Source organism: Pipistrellus kuhlii, unplaced genomic scaffold, assembly GCF_014108245.1.
Source record: "Pipistrellus kuhlii isolate mPipKuh1 unplaced genomic scaffold, mPipKuh1.p scaffold_m20_p_2, whole genome shotgun sequence".
In the NCBI taxonomy this organism is placed as follows: domain Eukaryota; kingdom Metazoa; phylum Chordata; class Mammalia; order Chiroptera; family Vespertilionidae; genus Pipistrellus; species Pipistrellus kuhlii.
In genome coordinates, this window is record NW_023425515.1 from 165,115,947 (window position 1) to 165,139,854 (window position 23,908).

General features: G+C 41.3%; 2 protein-coding genes across 16 annotated transcripts in view; both read right to left on the minus strand.

The window, feature by feature from the left end:
- Window positions 1-15,622, minus strand: part of NDC1 (NDC1 transmembrane nucleoporin) — a 53,318-nt gene extending 37,696 nt beyond the window's left edge. For 4 of the 10 annotated variants that reach the window (XM_036448147.2, XM_036448140.2, XM_045584625.1 and 1 more), the window contains exons 1-8: window positions 15,323-15,611; window positions 13,005-13,125; window positions 10,721-10,822; window positions 9,796-9,970; window positions 7,836-7,974; window positions 5,027-5,135; window positions 2,932-2,983; window positions 1-18 (exon numbers count right to left, since the gene is read on the minus strand). The exon at window positions 1-18 is cut by the window's left edge and continues 118 nt beyond it. In XM_036448147.2, coding sequence (XP_036304040.1) covers window positions 1-18; window positions 2,932-2,983; window positions 5,027-5,135; window positions 7,836-7,974; window positions 9,796-9,970; window positions 10,721-10,822; window positions 13,005-13,125; window positions 15,323-15,379 — 773 coding nt within the window. In that variant the 5' untranslated portion in view covers window positions 15,380-15,611. Of the gene's footprint in view, window positions 19-2,931; window positions 2,984-5,026; window positions 5,136-7,835; window positions 7,975-9,795; window positions 9,971-10,720; window positions 10,823-13,004; window positions 13,126-15,322 lie in introns of all 10 variants that reach the window. The other 6 variants (XM_036448148.2, XM_036448144.2, XM_036448141.2 and 3 more) reach the window with 6 other exon arrangements.
- Window positions 15,623-20,276: 4,654 nt separating this feature from the next.
- Window positions 20,277-23,908, minus strand: part of YIPF1 (Yip1 domain family member 1) — a 33,102-nt gene continuing 29,470 nt past the window's right edge. For all 6 annotated transcript variants that reach the window (XR_004989657.2, XM_045584627.1, XM_036448155.2 and 3 more), the window contains one exon: window positions 20,277-20,409. The gene's annotated coding sequence lies outside the window, so the exon portion shown is untranslated. The remainder of the gene's footprint in view (window positions 20,410-23,908) is intronic.

The window sequence follows — 23,908 nt, forward strand, 5'->3', positions numbered from 1 at the left end:
AGAGGCCTATGAAATTGCCTATGAAAACAAAAATTACTACTTAGTCCCATGGGGAAAAATACAGTCTAAGCATTTAACAGACTTAAGCACAACACTGAGAAACAAATAAATCCTATTTGCAAATAATAATGGTAATACTCCTCATTTTGTGCCCTACAGAATTCTTTCCCTAATACCTTCTAACAAAAAAACATAAAGAGAACCTAAAAGCAAGAGTACACCTAAACTAGCTCTCAGTTCCTTGTGTTCAAAATCTTCACTGCCAGTTACTATGGAAAAGAATAAGCCAAATCTATAAACCAACCCCTAGAAGTTCAGTAAAATTATATTACTGTTGCTTTCTAGTTTGATACTTAAAAATCATTCAGCATAACTAGCACCTCTCCTGGAACACATTTCAGCTCTATCTGAAATGTTACCCCACCAACAGTTTCATAGTAGTTAAAAGCACATAGTGCTATTAAAAATAACTATCTTTACTTTTTAACTTTTTTATATATATTTTATTGATTTCTTACAGAGAGGAAGAGAGAGGGAGAGAGAGGGAGAAACATCAATGAGAGAGAAACATTGACCAGCTGCCCTTGACCGGATTCGAACCTGGGACCCTTCAGTCCGCAGGCTTACGCTCTATCCACTGAGCCAAAACGGTTTCGGCTAAAAATTTTTTTACTGATTTCAGAGAGGATGGGAGAGGTAGAAAGAGAAGCATCAATGATGAAAGAGAATCATAGATCAGCTGCCTCCTGTACACCTCCTACTGGAGATCAAGCCCACAACCCAGGCATGTGCTTTGACCAGGAATCGAACCATAACCTCCTGGTTCATAAATCAACGCTCAACCACTAAGCCACTCAGGCAGCGCACTACATAGGAACTTTTAAAAGTTAAAAATTGAAATCTACACAGTAGAAACCATAATATCTCACAATCACCCATATATACCAATATTCCCACTCCCAAAAACTGATACTAGCGAAAACCATGTAAGACACAAAATCTTGTAGAATAATAATTAAAAGAATATTAATGGAAAAATTTACATTTATCTGCAAAATAAGATTTGCCCTGGCCAGTGTTGTCAAATGGTCAGAACGTCGGCCAAGCACCAAAGGGTCTCAGGTTGAATTCCCAGTCGAGGGTACCTGGATTACAGGTTTAATCCTGGGCCCGTTTGGGTGTGCAGGAGGCAACAACTGATGTTTCTCACATCAATGCTTCTCTCTGTATCTCTTTCCTCCCCCCACTCCCTTGCACTCTCACTAAAAATCAATGGGAAAAATATCTTTTGGGTGAGATTTATAAAAAATAAAAAATAAAGATGAAAGCTTTATTTGTCAAGTACATGGGTAATAACTAGAACAATATACCTGGTTGCCACTTATGATCTTCAACTGGTCACGTGACCCTCCTCAATTCTGGTTCCTCATAGGTAAAATAAGAATAATGCGACAGCATTATGACTGTCTAGCTCGGGGGTCCTCAAACTTTTTAAAGTGGGGGCCAGATCACGGTCCCTCAGAGAGCTGGAGGGCCGGACTATATGAACTACTAATTCCTACTGTAACACCTCGGCTGCGCTCACTGCCCAAAAAACCTGGCGGGCCGGATCAGACTCTCTGCGGGCCGCATGTGGCCCGCGGCCGTAGTTTGAAGACGCCTGGCAACATAGCATAGAATGATTACTAACAAAAAACAACAAAAAAAGGCATACCATGCAACTCAAGAAGTCGACTTTTATATAAAATACTAGAGGCCCAGTACATGAAATTGTGTGTGTGTGTGTGTGTGTGTGTGTGTGTGTGTGTGTCCCTCAGCCCAGCCTGCACCTACTCCAATCTGGGATCCCTCCCACAATCCAGGCTCCCAATCACTGCTGGCTCCCAACCACTCGCCTGCCTGGCTGCCTGATTGACCTAACCACTTCTACCTGCCAGCCTGATCACCCCCTAGCCACTCCTCTGCCAGCCTGGTCAACCCTAACTGCCCTCCCCTGCAGGCCTGGTCCCCCTCCCAATTGCCCTCCCCTGTAAGCCCAATTGCCCCTAATTGCCCTCCCCTGACCACCTGGTCACCCCTAACTGCCCTTCCCTGCTGGCCCCATTACCCTAACTTCCCTCCCTTGCCAGCCTGGTGGCTCCTAACTGCCCTCCCCTGCAGGCCTGGTCTGTCCGTGTCCCGTCCGTGTGTCGTCCCCCCCCCCCCCCCGCCAACTGCCCTCCCCTACAGGCCTGGTTGCCCCTATCTGTCCTCCCCTGCCAGCCCAGTCACCCTAACTATCCTCCTTTGCTGGCCTGATCAGCCACAACTGCCCTCCCCTGACGGCCATCTTGTGGCAGCCATCTTGTGTCCACATGGGGGCATCCATCTTTGACCACATGGGGGCAGTATCTTTGGTATTGGAGTGATGGTCAATTTGCATATTATTCTTTTATTTGATAGGATAAAAGCTATTTCTAACAATAAATGAATTATTATTTCAGTAACTAGGTGACTGGAGACAGGAACATAAGAAATCTTCATCGCATGCCCTTTTATATATCATTGGAATTTTAGACTATGTGAACTATGTGCATTAAAAAATGAACACAATTCTAGCCCTACCTGGTTCAGCTCAGTGGATAGAGCATCGGCCTGAGGACTGAAGGGTCCGGGGTTTGATTCCAGTCAAAGGCACATGCCTGGCTGCAGGCTTTATCCCCAGTAGGGGGTGTGCAAAAAGCAGCCAATCAATGATTCTCTCTCATCATTGATGTTTTGATCTCTCTCTCCCTTTACCTTCCTTTCTGAAATCAATAAAAATTTTTAAAATGAACACATTCTTAAAAATCTTAAAGGCTAAACCAATCAAAACATGTGGAAAGAAGTAAACATCTAAAAGGATGAAAACATCTAAACGAGTTAAAATCAGACTTTTCATAGAGCACTTACTCATCTATCTGAAGGTTCATAGCAGTACTAATCCAAGCTTTGGGAATATGGCCTGAGAGGGGAAAATATATAAAGTTATGAACATAAGAAGTTATAAAAGCAAACCTTAATCATGTTTTAAAATATGAGGTTAATGAAATAGCCAAGTAGATACCAAGACCTCAGTCAAAATTCTAGTTTGTTTAAGAATGGGCAAGACAAAAGAATAATTTCTAAATATAGGCAGTCTTTGCTTTGCAGTTCTGATATGTACATATTTCAGTTATCAGGGTTTAGTTACTAACAACAGTCCTCCATCTGAATTCAAATTTCAGTTACCATAGTATATTAACTGTGAGCAACTCAATACAGTATTTCTAACTTTTCAGTACACAAATAACTATGTAGATAACAGATGCATACCAAGATCCATGACCAATCACATTTCTTCTTTCCAAGTCCATTGGTGATTGGTCGTTCACATCAATTATGCCATTCAGGTACAGACAATGAAGTATGTAGTAGTGTTGCCTCCTTGTCTCCCATGGTAAACCCACATAACACTTTACAAAAATGAATTACTGAAAAGAGGAAAGTGACCAAAAAAGACCAAAGTACAAAAAAAAAAAAATGGAAGTAGTAGTACTAGAAATGTTTAAAAGAAATGATGGGAATGCTGACATGGCTGCTTTGTCAGACCAATGAACAACTACAGCCATACCTCTGAGATACTGTGGTATTCCAGAGTATTGTATTTCAATAAAGCAAGTCATAATTTTATTGCTAGTGAAGGGTTCTTGCCTTTAATTTGTAAAAAAAAAAAAAAAAAAATGCAACATCTATGAAGTGCAATAATGTGAAGCACAATAAAGCCAAGGATGCCTATATGGGCGAATAGCTAGGCTAACTGTCGTAGGTTAATACAATGAAGTATCAACATGAGAATGACAATTTTCAAAGCTATGTAGAAAAATGGAGTATGTAAACTATAACTGAAAAAGGTAGACAATAAAATGACCTTTTTCTGATCCTACTTTTTTCTATGGATATAAATGTAATTATATCCATAACATACACAAAAATTAGTCTGAAAATAGTATTTTAGAAGGTTGAATTTTGTTTCTATTATGTGCTGCTATGAGATTAATGTTTTTCTTCCAACTTGTACTGTTCATTATATTGAAGCTGCTGTATTTTTATACAAAAATTCACTTTAATAAATACTATAAGGTTCCCTAAGCAATAGAGTATTTTTTTTGTATTAGTATCATTATAAATTTATAAAAAGCAATATATTATATCTAAAGACCAAATCAAATATATTTTCCCTTTTGAAAAAATATATTTTTAATTGCGCTAAAAAACACAACACAAAATTTACCATGTTAACCATTTTTAAGTGGGCAATGTGAATATATGTGCCTTGTGCCTTTTCATTCTTCTACAGCATCTATACCCACTGAACATACCAACATCTCCCCTTTTCTCCCTCTCTTCAGTCCCTGGCAACCAACATATCCCACTTTTAGTTTCTAAGAGTCTGGCTACTCTAGATACATCATATAAATGGAATCATATAATATTTGTCTTTTTGTGACTGGCTTACTTCACACAGTATGTCTTCAAGATTCATCTATATTGTAGCATGTGACAGGATTTCCTTCTTTTTAAGATTGAATAACATTCCATTGTATGTATATTCCACATTTTCTTTAACAATATTTCCCCTTAAGTAATTACTTTTGACCATCTAAACAATGATTAAAAAACAAAAAAAAAACAACAACAAAAACCCACAATGATTCAGCTGGGCTAGGCCTGGGCTCTTTGGCCCCTTGAGTGTGGCTCTTCCACAAAATACCACAGCCTACACCGAGTCTATTTTGAAGAAGTGGCGTTAGAAAAAGTTTAAGTTTAAAAAGTTTGGCTTTCAAAAGAAATTTCAATCGTTGTACTTTTGATATTTGGCTCTGTTGTCTAATGAGTTGGTCGACCACTGGGCTAGGCTAATCACACACATACAATGTAGGAAACATATAAAAACAATCAAGAATGTCACTGACATTTTCTGAGCTTTGAGCTAACACATACACTATCAAAAAGCATGAATTCTTACCAAGAAAATAATATACAATGCAGAAATTTCTAATCAGGAACAGTGATTCCATACAACTGTGTTTAACTAGTAAGGGCAAAGATCTCCTAAAGCGCAAGAACTTGTATTGCTGTGGAAAAAGAAAAACAGAATCAAATAATACACCCAAAGAGAGATGTGGTTCATTCTAAAGCAAGCACATAACTATTGTACAACAGTGCACATATGAACTATAATTACTGCATAAAAGACAAAGTTCATTCTAGAAGCAAAATATCAACTAGTCTGATGTTTATCAAGTTTATCATTGATATAAAAATATCAGAATTGAGAAAATTAACAATATCAAACTATGATTATACTAAGGAATATGGAGACAAAGTAAAAAATCATCATCATTGACGAAACCGGTTTGGCTCAGTGGATAGAGCGTCAGCCTGCGGTTCTGGTCAAGGGAATGTACTTTGGTTGTGGACACATCCCCAGTAGGGGGCGGGCAAGAGGCAGCTGATAGATGACTCTCATCCATGTTTCTGGCTCTCTATCTCTCTCCCTTCCTCTCTGTAAAAAAATCAATAATATATACATATTTTTTAAATCATCATCATCATCATCATCATCACAGCAAACATTCTTTGGGTGCTTACAATGTATCAGGAACTATTATAAGCATTTTAAATGTATTAATTCATTTAAACTTCACATGAACCCTATGAAGGAGGTTCTGTTATTATCCTCAAATTTCCATATGAGAAAACCAGGAGGTACAAAGAGTTAAATAACTTAACAATATTACCAACTAGCAAAAGGAAAATAAAAAATTTTTAATCCAGGTAGGCTGGCTTCAGACCCTGAAATCTTAAACATAATGCATACAGCCTCTACACCAATTTTTTAAAATGTTATTTTCAGAAAAATAGGAGACAGTGAAGACAACACAAGCCTAAGTAAGAATCAGGAAACCTAAGTTCTAGAGCTCTCCTCTTTCGTACGACACTGAGCAAGAAGGCTGAACCAGCTAAATAGTTCCTTAGTCGGTACCTTCCAATTCTATCCATCTAAGAGAAAGTAATCAAATTAGAAAAAATATGAACTTTTCCTGGGGGGCGAGGTGGAAACAAAAAAAACAAAACACTTATTTCTTATGAAATAAGAGTTGACTGACAAGCAACACCCTCTCCAGTTCTGGGCCCTAAAACTCCAATGAAAAAAATATTTTAAAATTATTGGAAAGAATCTAAGGAAATCTAATGAGCAAAAGATGGTCTTCTTTTGAGCTTACTATAACCTTATACATATAAAGCAATATGTAAATTCTTTTGTGATAATACTAGAGGCCTGGTGTGCATGAAATTCATGGGGTGGGGGAGATCCCTCAACCCAGCCTGCACCCTCTCGCAATCCGGGACCCCTCAGGGGATGTCCAACTGCCGGTTTAGGACCAATCCCATAGAGATCTCTGCAAGGTCGTGCCTAAAGCGGCAGTCGGACATCCTCTCACAATCTGAGACCACTGGCTCCTAACCACTCTGCCTGCCTGACTGATCGCCCCTAACCGCCTCTGCCTCGGGCCCCACCACTGCTTTGGAGCAAACGTATTAGAACTAGCCTCTTTATCAGGTGAAGACTTTCTAAACAGGACTTTTTCTTCATACACTCACAGACTGCTGGGAGGTAAGAGCCAGATACTTTTCTCTGAGCACTATTTCTTTGATGTATGTATTTTCATCAGATTGTTCTCATGGATGCAACAGTCATGTTAAAGTTTAGTTAAGCCCTAGCTGGTTTGGCTCAGTGGTTGAGCATCAGCCTACGGACTAAAGGGTTCTGGGTTCAATTCTTGGTCAGGGCACATGCCCAAGTTGCAGGCTCCATGCTCAGTAGGGAGCATGCAGGAGGCACCGATCAATGATTCCCTCTCATCATTGATGTTCCTATCTTTCCCTCTCCCTTTCTCTCTGAAATCAATAATAATAAAAAAGTAAAATAAAGTTTTAGTTAAACCAAGAGTACCATAATCCACCACACTCTCCTAATTCATACACTGAAGACATATTTGTTTACATATTCCTCCCTCAACTGACTGGGTTCTAGTGGGAAGAGGCTGGTTCTAATAAGTTTGCTCCAAAGCCCAGTCCTCAGCCTGCCAGAGAGTGGGAATGAATCAAATAATATTATAGCACAATCAGGAAACCATAGGTACAGGCTGGGAAGAGCTTTGATGCCACAGTGAGAAATTGCAAGAGATCACTCTCTCCCCGGCCAGAGGAGGTGGTTCTGAGTTCCAGTGACAGCTCCTACCCAATTAGTAAGCTTTTAAAAACCTACAAAGATAGTTTAAACTGTCCCACTCTAACCAATCAAAACTGTTTTAGTTATACACACGATGTTTTATTGTGAAAAGAATTTGAGACAGTAACTGACATATTCTATACTTACTTGCACATCCTCAAGCTCATGAAGTTCTTAGGTTCAAAAAGAAGCTGGCAGTTGCACAGAGGTACTTTGCATGAATGTCATCCTCATCCTCCCCCAGCCCTACTAGGTCACAGCAACTGCCACTACCTAGCAGGGAGGGAAAGAGTGGAGCAAAGCGGAATTTTGAGAGTGGCAGCAGGAAAGGTGGCTACAGCTCTCAAACATATGCTAAAGTCTCCTGAAAACAAATCTCTCCTCTCCAAATGGCATTGTGAAGATCTAAGTTTTAAGGCGTAAGTTTTGTTGATCAAATCTTGAATTAATCAGGTCAAGCCAATTATATACACATACACCAATGCAATTTTAACTTTGCCAAATTCTGACATAAGATAAGGCTCAAATGATACATTACCTGAATGATGGGAAATGGAAGATAGTTCATGTTGTTAATAAAATACAGGAGGCTATAGCAATAGCCCATAAATGCTCCAGCCAGTAGGAAAAAAAGGTGGTATTCATTTAAGCAGGTTTGTGCAGCAGGGCCATCTAAGCTGAAGGGAAAAAGTTGTGTTATTAATTCAACAGCCAGCGACACGTATCACTGTTTTAGGCTCAATATTTATTGAAAGCAAAGTTCTGACTTAATCACTTAAGAAATGCCCCAAATTCTTAAAAAATGGTTTGTTTTAGGTAAGAGTGGGCAAAAGATTAACAAAACCCTTTTAGTGCTCGCTTCGGCAGCACATATACTAAAATTGGAACAAAACCCTTTTAGTTAACTGTCTAGATCTACCCCCTAGAAATCTGATAAGGGTAAGAATGTGTCCTGAGATAGTAAGCAATGCTACTTAGAAACTACTCAATAGAAAACTGTACCTGGCCTAAGAGAAACTATAAATATACTATATAACCCAGATGCCACAACTCTGGCTTTTCTTTGTGTTGTCTTGTTAAACTGGGCAATCCCTCATAGGGATCCTTTCACTAAAGAAAATATATCACCATTAGAAAAAAAACTACCTTATATGATGGTAGCTGGGGCACAAAAGGAAATCAAGTATTCGGTAGTACTCATGAACATTGTTTTAAAGTCAGTGAGGAATAGGAAATTTACTACTAAGAGATTACTTCAATCTTTTCTGATTTTTAAAGTCACAATAACAACTTGCAATTTTTATTAATATTCTGTGTTCAAGAACTATAAATTACAGTGAAAGCATTTTATTAGAGGGCATAGTTAAAATTACTTTAAAATTTTTCTTCATTTTTTTCCATACTATCCTTCTTCCAACTCCCATGTCAATGCCACCTCCTTGGCTCCTCAGGAGAATGAAATGGAGGACCCACCTACCTCTGCTTTCTCCAAACCCAAGAAAAAGAAATCTTTTTCCAAGGAGGAGCTAGTGAGCAGTGATCCTAAAGAAACAGCTAGCAATGGAAGTCTTCCCAAAGGGAAGCAATCTTTCCCCAAAGAGGAACCAGCCAGTGACCCTAAAGAGGCGGGTAACATGCTGAAACCGGTTTGGCTCAGTGGACAGAGCGTCTGGCTGTGGACTGAAAGGTCCCAGGTTCAATTCCGGTCAAGGGCATGTACCTTGGTTGTGGGCACATCCCCAGTAGGGGGTGTGCAAGAGGCAGCTAATCGATGATTCTCTCTCATTGATGTTTCTAACTATCCCTCTCTCTTCCTCTCTGTAAAAAATCAATAAAAAAATATATTAAAAAATATATTAAAAAAAAAAAGAGGCAGGTAACAGGAGTGTGTCCAAAAAAAGAGTTCGTGCTATCCACGGACCAGCCAGTCTGCAGTGGAGCTGAAGAAGCTGCTGGCAGGAAGAGCAGCAGTTCCAAAAAAAAATTCTAAACACTATACCCGGAAAATTAGAATGGACATTTTCCTAGCGGGGTGTTTCCCATCCCAACACATCTCCAATATTTCAATAAAAACAAATTCAAAAGAAAAAAAATGAAGCTATGCATCTCCCTGCTTCCTGAACTCCACTCAAGTTTTATCTGTACATCTATCTCACTTTCTTCTTAGTTCAACCTATTTCTCACACATCCCTATTTCTCTATTACCTCCATTGGTGTCCATGGGTTAAATCCCCTATTGTCCTCATCTCTCAAAGAGTCCATAGTCCATGTGCAAATCACTCTTACAAATCTAACAACATCTAATATAGTACCATGCATAGAATAAATCTTTCTAAAAAACTGTTGAATTCAAAACATAAAATATTTGATGTATATAAAAAAGCATCTTTTACAGAAATCTAGAATGCAAACAATATCCATAAACTATTAAACTATATAAGTCATCTTTGGCTTAGTAACTAAGTGAGACTTCGTAGGAAAAAAATATCTAATATTACCTCTCCGTACCAGTGCAGGGAACCACAAGAAAGCTGTACCGGTCCTTGGTTATCACTGCAGCACACCAAGCCACCATCATTCCCATTGCGGCATGAACAAATGAGTGCATGAGCTGCTGAGGATGAATGATTTTCCCTATCAGTTCCAGTCTGGAGCAGGGAATGGAAGGCACAACTGCAAACGGAACACATTAATGTGGCTTTATAATCTGCAGTATATGAGTACAGAAAGTATATGAGTATATGAGTCCTAGTCAAAAAATCTGTAAGTTAAAGTAATTCGTGCAAGAGTAGGCCTTCCTTCCCCTGGCTGCTGGCACTGGCTTCCCTCGCAGCCCCAGCTTCATCTAGAAGGACATCTGGTCTAATTAGCATATTACACTTTCATTATTGTAGTAGATATGCTAAATCACAACTTGAACATCAGCTATGAACCATTAAAAGAACTAAATTTTTTATTGTAGTAAAATACACTTAAAACTTAAAAAGTTTATTGTTTTGACCATTTTTAAGTACTATACAGTTCTGTGGCATAAGTACATTCACATGGTTGTGCAAACATCACCATCATCCGTCTCCCCAGCTGAACCTCTGTCTCCATTAAACAATTCCCAAACCCTCCTCCCCAAAGCCCAGGCAACCACCATTCTACTTTCTGTCTCTATGAATTATACTACTTTAGATATTTCCTAAGTGGGGTCATATAATATGTCTGTAGAGGTCAAAATACTTCTTTTAGAAGAGAAACTAGCACTCAAATTTTAAGATAAGGCATTCAAAGCATATGATTCTGCACACATTTGTAAAACTTTAACATAAAACACAGCCCCTATTATACATTCTCATATACAAAATGCATTGAGTGTGCCCTTAATAAAATAAATTCAGACATTTTTAAGATAAAAATTAACTTTTGAAAACTCACCAGAGTAGAACTCCACATTGAAAATACTTATTATTATTATTACCACCGACAGCAGCAGGAAATAAAAGATTACATAGGAACTATATAGATCATTGAAAGAATCTAAAACACAAGAGAGAGAAATTAGTTAAGATCATGCAGTCATGTAGTTATATTCAGTATACTGCAACAGAAAAGGGGCTTGAATCACAACTCTAATTTTAATTTTAAAGTTATCCTTCCTTTAAGAATGTCCTCATACACTGCTGACAAGACCTATAGGATAGCCACTCAAACTACAATGTGAGTTATCGGGACCAAGCTCTGGGTCCTTTAAAATCCTATAAAAAAAAAAAAAAGGGTAATATGCAAATAGATCTAACAGTGGAACTGAACTGGTTGCTATGACATGCACTGACTACCAGGGGGCGTATGTGGAACATGGCAGGCATCAGTAGCAGGTGGCAGAGAGGAGAACATGGTGGGCACTGGCCACGGAGAGATGGTGGAGCAGGTGACAGGGGCACCAGATCAAGATGGAGCACCAATTGCTGTCATTGGGGTGAGCCTCTGGTGATTACTGAAAAGTCTTTGCTCCCATGTGTTGTGGTCCCACCTGGCACTCACACCCACTGCTGGCGCTCACACCCACGCTGGCGCTGGAGCTGCCACTGGCATCCAAGGATGCTGGCCTCGATAGCTCAGCACCGTCAGTGGATGCAAGTGGCGGCTGCTGGCCCTGATCACCCCGATGACTTATCCACTTCCCCCTGCTCCTGAGGGGTGATCGGGGCAGCAGCCGCTGCTAACACATGCTGATGGTGCCGGCCCCACTTGCACCCACTGCTGGCACTGGCACCAATCACTCCGTACCATCAGTGAGTGCAGTGGTGGTGGCAGGAGCAGGACTGCTGGCAGACAAGAAGACTGGGGGCCGCGGTGAGAGGGGCCAGGTTGGAGGCACAGAGGATGGGCAAGATCTGCCCCTCTGTCCACCGCAGCCTCACAGCCCACAGTTCCTTTCAAGGTGCATGAGTTTGTGCACTGGGCCTCTAGTTATAATTTCTTTTAGATGACCCAGATGTTAACATCAAAGAATATACTACTATATGCAAATATAATTCATCATGTAAAAGAGAAGTGCCACATTTAGTAATATAACAGCAAAGTTTTTTTTTTTAAATGTAAATATTTTTCAGATTTCTTCCTACAAAATGCAATTAGCCCTATAGCTAAAAAAGTAACATTTCTGGAAATAGTATAATCCATAAACCATCTAAATTAACTGGAAACAAAAACAATGAGGATGTCCCTGTGAAAAACCAATACATTCACATTGTAGAGTAGCTCATCAATAATCCATTTTAAAAATATGGCAAACTTTAAAATATGTATGTATTATGCCTAAAAACATGAACAAAAGCAATAAAAACAGCAAGGACATATGTTTGCTGAATAGACTAACACAATTATAAAACCAATTATTTTTAAAAGTATAATTCATTGACTAAAATTAATAAAAAATATTTATTAAGCATCCACAATTAAACACAAACATTGTACTGCTAAAAGAAATAATTGATCCATGTTATTGGAAATAAGGAAAGAGAACAACTTTTCTTGAAAGACTTTGTAAAGCAAAAGTTGAGCAGAACAAGTAACAATTGATGGGGGAAAACAGCATAAATCAAATCCAATTTATTAGATTGGAGAAAGTGCTATTAGGATTAAAGAATACTTGGCCAAGAAATGGAAAAAAGTTTTTATCCTAAGTTCCAATTCTGAACTGATAATGACTCTAGACTGCAAGACTGAATATTCTAAGATTGTGACTAAACAGCCAAGATCAAAGGATCAATGAATAATACAGATTCCAGCAAAGTGGAGAGAGAAGTACTTGCCATCCCTGCAATGGTTTATGGCTTAATTTCATCTGACCTGTGGGATCCAAACGAGTGATTGATATGTCTCAACAACAACAAAAATTAACATGACTTTTTTTTAAATATATATTTTATTGATTTTTTTTTACAGAGAGGAAGAGAGAGGGATAGAGTCAGAAACATTGATGAGAGAGAATCATCAATCAGCAGCCTCCTGCACACCCGCTACTGAGGATGTGCCCGCAACCAAGGTACATGCCCTTGACCGGAATCGAACCCGGGACCCTTCAGTCCGCAGACCAACGCTCTATCCACTGAGCCAAACCGGTTTCAGCTTAAAAAAATTTTTGAAACATAATGCAATTTTTATGTTGAAAAGTAGGTCCTGTACATTTGTTTAGGCCAAATTGAGTATCACTTACCAGACAGCCACTGTATAGGATGCAATAAATCAATGCTGTTGAAGATTATAAAAACTGTGGTACAGATGGGTAGAAGCAGCACTGACCACACAATACTTGTAACTATCCTCCATCCCAAAACCTGTAACAAAATCAACAAAATCACTCAATCATGAAGTCAGTTAAACTATTTGTTATGCAAATCCTATCTTTTCATACAGGATGCTAATCACTAATGTTTATACCCAGATCATAGTCCATTAAGGTATATATAAACCTCAATGGTTATAACTATTAATAACTTTAATTTACATATCATTATAGAATTTTGTATTATCAGTGAACTGTGGTTATGTGAGTCCAGAACCAGGTGTAGGGGAAGGGGCAGATTTAAAACTGTATTTTACAGCAATTAATACTTGTCTCTCTCGGTTTAATTGGTAGATATATCAACATCTAAAAGCTATATATTTTATGGGAACCATCATGTATACTGTAATGGTGTTTTATAATTATTAGATATGCACTCCAACTGACAAATGATATTCAGCCTGAATCACTAGTGCCTACCATGTAAGAGGCACAAGATTTACTATTGATAGAAAAGCAAAGTGAATACTGAAGGGTTTTAAGTAGAGAGCCGCCAGAGAAGGCACAAGGACATTCTTTTAATTCTTATCAGCTGAGCCGGAGGGCACTGGCAGAGTCCAGTTATCAGATTTCTTATCTTTATCCATGTGCTTGGAATGAGGAACAAATAGGGCCTTGACTTACCCAGGTCTGGATATGATAAATCTCATCCTTGTACCAAAAAAAAAAAAAATAATAATAATAATAATAATAAGGAACTTACCCAGGTCTTGATGAATAGGACCTGGGCACACCCAAAACTCTTTTTGACCTTAAACTTCCCCTTTGGAAATCAATAAATGTGCAGTGTTGTCTGTGACTGCATCTCCATCAGAGAGGTGGCGCCCACCTAGCGCCCAGCTTGATGAATCTATTTCTGCCTCTTGTCTCTTTCTTTCTCTAATTTCTTAATCCCCAGCTCCTCCACTCAGGAACCTGTCATTTTCGTCCAGGACCCGGAAAACGGAGAAAATGCCCACCGCAGTTTTAAGCATGACAATTGGACTTATATTTTGGGCGATAAAACACCCTGGGTTTGTAACCTGGCTGTGATGATGGGACAAAGCCAAAACAGGAAGCAGTCCAGCAACTGCCCAAACCAAGGGTTATAGTCAGTGTCTGAAGGAAGGCAGCAGCAGTGGGAAAGGAGGCAAAAAGGGGGGAAATGTATCCACATTTGTGAAACACACTATACAGGACATCGGTGATTGATACCAGGGGTGGTAAAGAACAGGTAAGACTTCAAAACTCAAAAGTTTTTAGCTTGGAGTCATCAACCGAAGGACTTGTATGCATGCATATAAGCAAAACCAATGGATGAAAAACTCTGGGGAGGGAGGCATGTATGGGAATGGGGGGGGGGGGCAATGGTAAGATAAGTACACATATAATACCTTAATAAAAAATAAAAAGGAAAAAAAAGTTTTTAGCTTGGGATACAGGGTAGATGGCTGGTACGTTGGGATGGCCTAAAAGAGATATTATTCCTGTATCTCTTTGTCCTGCACAGAATGGATGTAGAATTGTTGATTCAACTTCAGCTCTAAGTATCAGCTCATCTCAGTCCCACAGCGCACACATTCCTCTAACAAGGAACACCTGGGACACCTAGCCTGTTTCCAGTGGTCGGCAAACTGCGGCTCTGTTGACTGAGTTTGCCGGCCAGGAACAACAACAGCCTGTAATTATTGGAATCGAGTGTCTAGGTCAGTGATCAGCAAACTCATTAGTCACCGCCGACACTGACCTAGTCCCACCCCAGCCTCTGCCAAGTGCACGCATTCGCATTCACATTCTTTCCAACTCTTCGCACTTTCAATCCCAAGTGACCAACAAGTTATTGACGTTGCACCTATCATGCACACCACCCCTGCATACACTCTTCCCCCGTTCCCTGCCCCAATCCCCACGCAGGTCGGCCCTCCCACTCTGGACTCCCCTTTCACCCCCTAACAAGTTGGCACTCAGGACATCCCGCACGCACACACCCTGCACCCAGCTTTCCCTAGCTCACTCCTCCCGGTTACCAGCTTCCACTCAGGACGCCCCGACAGCCCTGTAAGAAGCTCCCCTGGAGGGGGTCCTTTCCCCACGCGCTCCCCACGCCGCCCCCGGGCCGGTCCCTCCCCCGCCCAACTCGCGCGCGGCCGCGCCGATGCCCCGCAGCCCCGCAGCGGCCCGGCGCACACCACTGCGAACGCAGCACTCACGCGCCACAAGATGTCCCGCGACCCGCCGGCGCAGGGCCAACTCGCAACCGTGGCCATGGTGGCCCCCGGTCTGAGGGGAGCGGGATACAGCCAGCCCGCCCGCCTCCCTGGTTCAAAGGGAGGGAGGCCCCAGGAGGACCCGGTCGGGGCTGCCCCAAACGGTGCCTGAGCGAAGCCCGGCCCAGGACCCAACCCGTTTCTCCGAGATTTCGTCTGGACACGCCTAGGAGGCCAGAATTCCCCCGGAGATAAGCGTCCCAAGGGGGCCCGGGACACCAAAAGTCGCCCTCGGGAATCAAAAAGGTCCCTCCGAAGCAAAGTCCGGCGAGGCACCAAAAATTGGGGGCGGTGCTGCTGCATGCTGGGAACTGTAGGCTCCACCGCCTCTGGAAGCAAGGCGAGCGTTGCATTCTGGGACTCGGAGTTCCAAAGTACAGCATGCTGGGAGACGAAGTCTTCTTGACGGTATCTCGTGGCATGCTGGGAATCAGTCTGTTATAAGACATACTAGAGTCCCGTTGCAGACATTTGTGCCTGTTTTGTAATGTTAAGTTACTAAAATAATACATCTTGCTATAAAGTATTACTAGGAGATCAAATGATCAGGTAACATTTATTGTTATTTTCTATAAATAAACACAATCTCTGGTATGCTAAAGTGAAAGGTATTATAGAAATACTCAGATAGGGTTTGATTACAAGTTAATCAAATTTATTACTTAAATCCAAATTTATTACTTAAAAAAAAAAATAAGCAGGGCTGAAACAGGTTTGGCTCAGTGGATAGAGCATTGGCCTGCGGACCGAAGGGTCCCAGGTTCGATTCCAGTGGGGAGCATGTGCCTTGGTCACTGGCATATTTCTGGCTCTCTATCCCTCTCCCTTCCTCTCTGTAGAAAATCAATAAAATATATATATTTTTTAATTATTGAAAAAAAAAAAAAGCAGGGAGCCAACTAGAAACTGAATCAAATATAAGCCCTTGAAGGGCAAATGTAATTTGGATAAGCTACATGCCCTTGACTGGAATCGAACCTGGGCCCTTCAGTCCGCAGGCTGACGCGCTATCCACTGAGCCAAACCCGTTAGGGCCAATCTGACATTCTTTCCTTTATAAGTGAATTTGTCTTTTAGTCTGGATGCCCCCAATATTTTTCTTCAAAATCTATTTCATAATTTTATTATATTACGAGAGGCCTGGTGCACAAAATCCATTCACTCTGGGGGTGCCTCAGCCTGGCCTGTGCCCTCTTGCAGTCAAGGAGCCCTGGGGAGATGGGGAGGAAGAGGATGTCTGACTGCCACAGAGGCAGGAGAGGCTCCTGCCACCACCGCTACTGAGCCTGGCTTCTGGCTGAGCAGCACTCCCACTATGGGAGTGCACTGACCACCTGGGCAGCTACTGCATTGAGCATCTGCCCCCTGGTGGTCAGTGCGTATCATAGCAACCACTTGGTCAATTTGCAATATTAGCCTTTTATTATATAGGATGTCACAATGTTGATCTTCTGGATTGAGTTCCCAGGTATGGGGTATATTCTTGCTATAAGAAGTTACAAATCTTATTAATTTTTTTCAATAAATATTTATTATTATAGTATTTTTTAATTTATTCTTTTTTATCTTGAAGGACATGTACAATATACCTTTAGAACTTTTTGGCCTATCATCTATATTTGTCATTTTCTCTCTGATTTCTCTTGATTCATTCTGGAATTAAATTTTTTCCTTCTTTTCATTTATTCCCTTAAGGTAGGGGTGTCGAACTCAATCAGAGAAGGGGCCAAAATCTAAAATCCAGCCTAAATCGCGGGCCGAATGGTTTACTGAACAGTCATAAACTGTCATTGTGATGGAAACGCAGCGGAGTGCAGTGATGATAGCGCGGTGCGGGCCACATTGCAAGGCCTGGCGGGACGGATTTGGCCCTCGGGCCTTGTGTTTGACACATGTGCCTTAAGGTATTATGTTGTGAAAAACCTTATTACTATGATATTCCTTCTGGTTCAGTCTTCATTTGTGAAATAAGTTTTCTTTTCTTTACAAATCTTTCCTGAGTTTTACTACCTAATTTCTGTTAATTCTGATTTGTGCTTTTCTTTTACATCTTATAATATTTCCTTAATTTACTTTAGCTCATTTTAATATATTGTTATTGTTTTTATCTGGTTTTGTGTACATGTCTGTCTGGAATGCTTTCATTAATTAGGAATGTTAATCTGCTCCTTATTCTATTTTGTTTAAAAAGTTTTTATTGGTTTTTAGAGAGGAGGGGAGAGGGATATAAATAGAAACATCATGGCTCAGCTGCCTCTTGCACATCTCCTACTGGGGATTGAGTCTGAAGCCCGGGCATGTGCCCTGACCAGGAATTGAACCATGATGTTTTGATTCATAGGTTGATGCTCAACCACTGAGCCACCAGCTGGGCTCTCAGTTTTTTATAACTTCATTATGAGGTTTGGCTTCAATCCTTTCGGTTGCTCTTTTTCACATGAAATTAATTTTCCTGCACATTTGGGGGGTGGGGGAGGTGCAGAGATGTGAGTCAGGATAGCTATGCTAAATTCAAAGCTCTTTCTGTTGTTTTATGAAATGTTCAAAAATATGGCTTCAGATATTCTGAAATATCCTGGCTCTGTTCCCCACCCCCACTCTCATCTGGACTTCCCTTTTCTTTGCACAGATATCTGCCAGGAACAGAAACCTAACATTGTCACTGGAGATAAAATGTAAAAAGAGCTAGCTGACCTTGATTGTTCTGAATGGTCAGAGCTATTAACTCATTGTCTAGTTGAGATAGTGGTGCTTGAGGCAACTTTAATTTGTTAATCATATGTAAATATAAGTTGATTTTCTGTTGTTGGAACTTCCCCCTTAAGAGATGTCTCAATAAAAGCAATGGTAAAAGGCCAGAGAACTGTTAGTCTTCCCACTAGAGGTAGACTTCCCGCCTGGCCCCCATTTTCCCAAATTAACTCTTTTCCAGTCTCTTCATTTTAGTGTGCAGCCTTCTCCAGAAACCGGACCCTGAGTGGGCCCTGAACCACGAGGGTCGTCTTAAAGGCACATGTGTCAAACACAAGGCCCGCGGGCCAAATCCGTCCCGCCAGGCCTTGCAATGTGGCCCGCACTGCGCTGTCATCACTGCACTCCGCTGCGTTTCCATCACAATAACAGTTTATGACTGTTCAGTAAACCATTCGGCCCGCGATTTAGGCTGGATTTTAGATTTTGGCCCCTTCTCTGATTGAGTTCGACACCCCTATTAAGGGATCCCACAGATATCCATGGCCTACACTACTTGTATTCTGTTCCCTGCATTTTTGACTCTGGTATCCTAGAAAGATATTTTGTCTGGTTTTGAGAGGTCACAGGACCTGGGCTGCTCCAGCTTCTTCAGACCTTACTTTGGACCCCTTGCACTCATCAGCTGCCAACTGGATTGTTTAAAGCTTCCCCCACCCCACCCCAGTAACCAGCTGCTGTTCTATTGGCCCTCTGTACTTTCCAGGGAGTACTTTCTGGCTATTTTGAGATTCTCTTATTTTTAAATTTCTCAGACACCCTGTTGCTTCCCTCTGCTTCTTTGCACAAAAACGTTGACTCCACATACCGTATTTTTCGGACCATAAGACGCACTTTTTTCCCCCCCCAGAAGTGGGGGGGAAAAGTCCCTGCGTCTTATGGTCCAAATATAGCCTACACATATACTTTAAAAAAAAAGTTTTTTTACTTGCCCGGCTCTGTGTGGTCCCTGTGTGCTTGCCCGGCTCTAAAATGGTTCTAAATGCTGCTGTTTACTTTACAGGGTTGATTACATGTGTTTATGACTGTGATGTTGGGTTTTAATGCACATAAAATATTTTAGGACACTATTTGTTTCAGAATCTTTTTTTCTTCATTTCCCTTCTCTAAAAACTGGTGTGTCTTATTGTCCGGAGCGTCTTATGGTCTGAAAAATACGGTAAGTCTTCAGACTGACAGTGGTCTCCACCTACTTGAGTTCTGGGAGTTGTGGTGATACCGTGTTATCGGTTCAATTGTAGATGTTGTCCGTAGGTTTGCCAAGGTGATCTTAAGCTCTCCATTGCCTCAATTTGTGTACATCTTCCTTTATCTGCTGGTCAGACTTTAAGTCCAATGTATCTTTGTACCCTACTCACAAAAATGTAGGGAACTCCTGTCCTGAAGAGAACAACAAAAGCAGGAGGGAATTGGCAATCCTGACCGGGCAGAAGCTCAGCCTCCTGGATGGTGTGCCTTTGAACATAAAGTATTAAAAAAATCTCTCTGAGGTGTCACTGGTGTTGCCCTTGAATGCACTCTAGCCAGGAAGTCATGCCACCTTGAAGGGATGCTCAAAGTGCCCTCAAAGAAATATCTAAAATATGCTGTAAGTGATCAAGTTCCTTAAGCCCACTATTCCATACTTACAGGAGGAAAATTCAGATGTTCAACTTAACCCCCATACTTCAGCAGCTAGCACTTTACCGGTAAGTCAAATTCTCGGCAGCCTCCAACATGCTAAAGACAAAATATCAAGGAAGAACTTGAGGTCAAAGTCAAGTGAAGACACAGATGTCATGTGAGGTATTTATTTTGCAACCATTAGGTTCAGTTGCCCAGGATCAGGTCACCAAAGACAAATTTCCAGGCGCCCAATGAATCCCAACCAAAGTTCACACTGTTTGGCCACTTTAGGATGGCAAGCATTTGGAGAGAAGAGGATCACCGCGGAAATCTGTACACAATTCAGGGAAAAGACCTCAGAAGTTAGGATGGATCCGTGCCAGGAATTAAGAGCATAGCTCCTGGGAGGCACATCACTTGACTGTGAGAAGCAAAAGGCAGGCACCTGAGCAGGCCTAACCCATCCCTTGTGCTTCATTCCAAACCAGCGCATAGTCACAATGATCACAGGCAAGGGAAAAGAAGAGCTGAAAGACACATGTGCTGAACAACTTTTAATTTTGTTTGTTAAATAGGTAATGAGGCTTCAGATGTTAGGGGTTGGTGCCATTCCGTCAGTTTTCCTGCTGGCTTTGGTGTCCAGGAGACCACATTCCAAAAAAGTTAAAAGAGAACTGAAAAACAAACAAACAATAAAACAAACATGTAAATTTCAAGATAAAGACTCCCTCATACAAAAAGGAGCTAAACTGTAGAAAAGCATCTACTTATGTTTAAAGATATGATTTCAACACCAGGCTGCTTTTCTTATACAAACTATATCACTGGAAAACCAAATGGTAGATAAAGGGAAGTGTTATAAATGAAGTATTCCAGTTAATAAACAAGGAAGAAAAGATAGAACTGAAATATCACCATTTTTGAAGCCCCTAATAAATTAATGGATCTAGGCATTGCTTAATAATGGCCACTCATACAAAAAAGAAAAAGATAATTAGGCATTTTGAGTTTATGGATAGAAGAATTTAACTTCACTTATCAAGTAGTCTTGCCTTCCCCTTTCTCCCCCCCAAAATAAAAAAATAAAAAAAAAACCCTGAATCTGATCAAATCTTTAGATACAACCACCAATCTGCAGAAAAAAAGATAGGGCAGCCGAGACTGGTTTGGCTCAGTGGATAGAGCATCGGCCTGCGGACTGAAAGGTCCCAGGTTCGATTCCAGTCAAGGGCATGTACCTTAGTTGCGGGCACATCCCCAGTGGGGGTGTGCAGGAGGCAGCTGATCAATGTCTCTCTCTCATCGACGTTTCTAACTCTCTATCCCTCTACCTTCCTCTCTGTAAAAAAAAATCAATAAAATAAATAAATAAAACAGATTATGATACTTAAAAAAAAAAAAGGATAGGGCAACATGATAGATAACACTAAATAATATAATCAGCAAAATCCAGATAGTGAGAAACTATCGAATAAACAATTCTTCAACAAATAAATGGCAAAGTGAAAAAGGAAGATGGAGTAGGATTCTATAATTTAAAGACATTTAAGAAATACATCAAACAACTTCATGAAATTCAAACACTGAATATATTTGATATTAAGGCGTTATAATTTTAAAAAATGTGACCATACTATTATGATAATGTTTTAAAGAGGATCTTTTATAGAGACAGAATTTAAATATTATGGATAAACTAATAGGATGTCTTACATTTGCTTCAAAATAATATGGGCAGAAAGAGGTGGGTGTATGGATTTTAAGAGATTGGCCAAGAGTTGACAACCATTGAAAGTGGGTGATGAGTATATGGAAAGTCAATATACTTCCGTGTTTCCCCGAAAATAAGACATCCTCCAAAAATAAGACCTAGCGCATGGAAAAATAAGACATCCCCTGAAAATAGGATCTAGCGCATCTTCGGGAGCAAAAACTAATATAAGACACTGTCTTATTTTCGGGGAAACAGGGTATTCAACCTATTTCTGTCTGTGTTTAAAATTTTCCACTAAATTAAATTTTTTAAAAAGAATAAGAAGTTATGTTGACCCAGGTTCTCCCAATTTACCTCAAAGAAAGGGAACAGAGAAGAACATTGAGAAAGAAATAGCCAAGGAACAGAAAGTGGATTCTCTGGGCAGGGACATTTCAGACACGGCATGGGAAGAATAAGAGAGGGAAGAAAACAGTGTTAGCCATGGTGTGAAGTCGTGCAGTTTAGAGCCTGTGTTATAGGGGATTAGAGCACTGAGTGAAAGCTGATTTAAGAATAAAAGAATTGATGTGTATAAACCTAGTTTAAAAAAAAAAAAAAAGGTGTGCAGCTTTGGCTTATGAAATAAGCAGTCCTGACGTGAGTGAGTGAAAGGATAACGGCATATAAACCTGTGTATAGATCAGGAGGTTTTAATGAAGTCCTTTGCTCTCCCCGCTCACACTGCAGTGTAAGTATCTGCTGGCTGCTCTCCTCTGGACAGACCCACTTGTCACCGCCCTGGGCAGGCAGCCCCGATCTGGATGAGGTCCTTCCCGTATTCCGTCCCTCAAGCCAAAGCAAGGCTTCCTAGGTGCAGCCTCCAGGCTTTTCCGGGGTTTGGGCTCAGAGGAGAAATGGCACTAGCCCTCTGGTGATAAGTGAAGGAAAGAAGGAAGCCAGATATTCAATGACTTATGCAGGGGTAGCCTCCCTAATTACAAGAAATGGGAGGTCCCCTGTGATCTGAGGTTTCAGGGAGAAAAGGGGTTAATGCTCTCCCAGTGATCCATTTCAGACCACGTCCTCTAATGCACAGATTTACCTGAGAAAGGTTATCTGAGAGATTAGAAGCCATACTTTTTCAGGGAAAGCGAGGAGTCCAGAGATTACGGTGGAGGGCACAGCCAGCTCATAAATCTGCAGTGCCTGGAGCTCCAGACAGCCCCTCTCACTGGCAAAGCGATCAATGCTTCTGCCAGGGAAGCTCCAAAGAAACTGTTCATCACTATCTCTTTTGGAGACTTGACACCCATTTGGAGGCACTGAGCAAAGCCCAGAGGTATCAAATCGGTGTAAATCAGGGCCCTGAGGGCCAGTCTCTTCTCAGATGCCAGCTTCTGACTCTTAAGGTTCACAGCAGCTGGGACACTCGGTCTGGAGCCTTCATAACCAAAATATGAGAAAGAAAGTGAAATCTCAGCTCAGGAGCAGGCCGAGAGAGCCCCACCAGGACCTCACCAGCGTGATGTCTGGTATTCTGACAAGGGGGAGATGAAGCACCTGTTATCACTGTACTGTCCACCTCTGTCCTCTCCAGCTGGGCTCAGATTTTCTTGTTCTCCGTGATATGGTATCACTGTGCCTCAATGAACAACCTATATGTTCACTTTCAAAAAAGCCATGGGAAGCTGATTACTCTTTTCAGAACAATGGGTAACTGATTACTCCTGCTCGTTCAGGACTCAGTTCAAACAAGTCCCCTTCTCTGATGTACAAAACAGGTGTAATGAGATAGCGAGGTGGGCTGGAAGGGAAGGAATGTTTCAGACATCTGTGCAAAGGCGTGATGTGGCTGGCAATGGCAAGAAGTTCAGCATGGCTCAGGCCTTGGAATACTGACAAGGTAGAACAGGGAGGCTGGAACAGCCATGGAGGAATTGACATTTTTCCTACACTCTACCCATTAAGCTAACCACTGACAGTGGAATCATCAGAGGTCCAGAGAACAGAGCATGCACAAGAATTTGTAAGCTCTGGAGAACCCTATATAGAAAAGGCTAATATGGAAAGTGTCCCCTCCAGAGTTTGACCAGGGACCAGGAGTTTGATCACTCACTATGACATGCACTGACCACCAGGGGTGACGCAGAACAAAGGAAGGCCCCAGCTGGTAGCCAGCAAAGGAAGGCCTTCACTGGTGGCTGGTGGCTGGCAGCCGGGAAGAAAGAACCCACTGGCCCTGATTGCTGGCCAGGCCTAGGGACCCTAGCAGTGCACAGATTTTGTGCACCAGGCCTCTAGAGTAGGGGTGTCGAACTCAATCAGAGAAAGGGCCAAAATCTAAAATCCAGCCTAAATCGTGGGCCGAATGGTTTACTGAACAGTCATAAACTGTCATTGTGATGGAAACGCAGTGGAGTGCAGTGATGACAGCGCGGTGCGGGCCACATTGCAAGGCCTGGCGGGACGGATTTGGC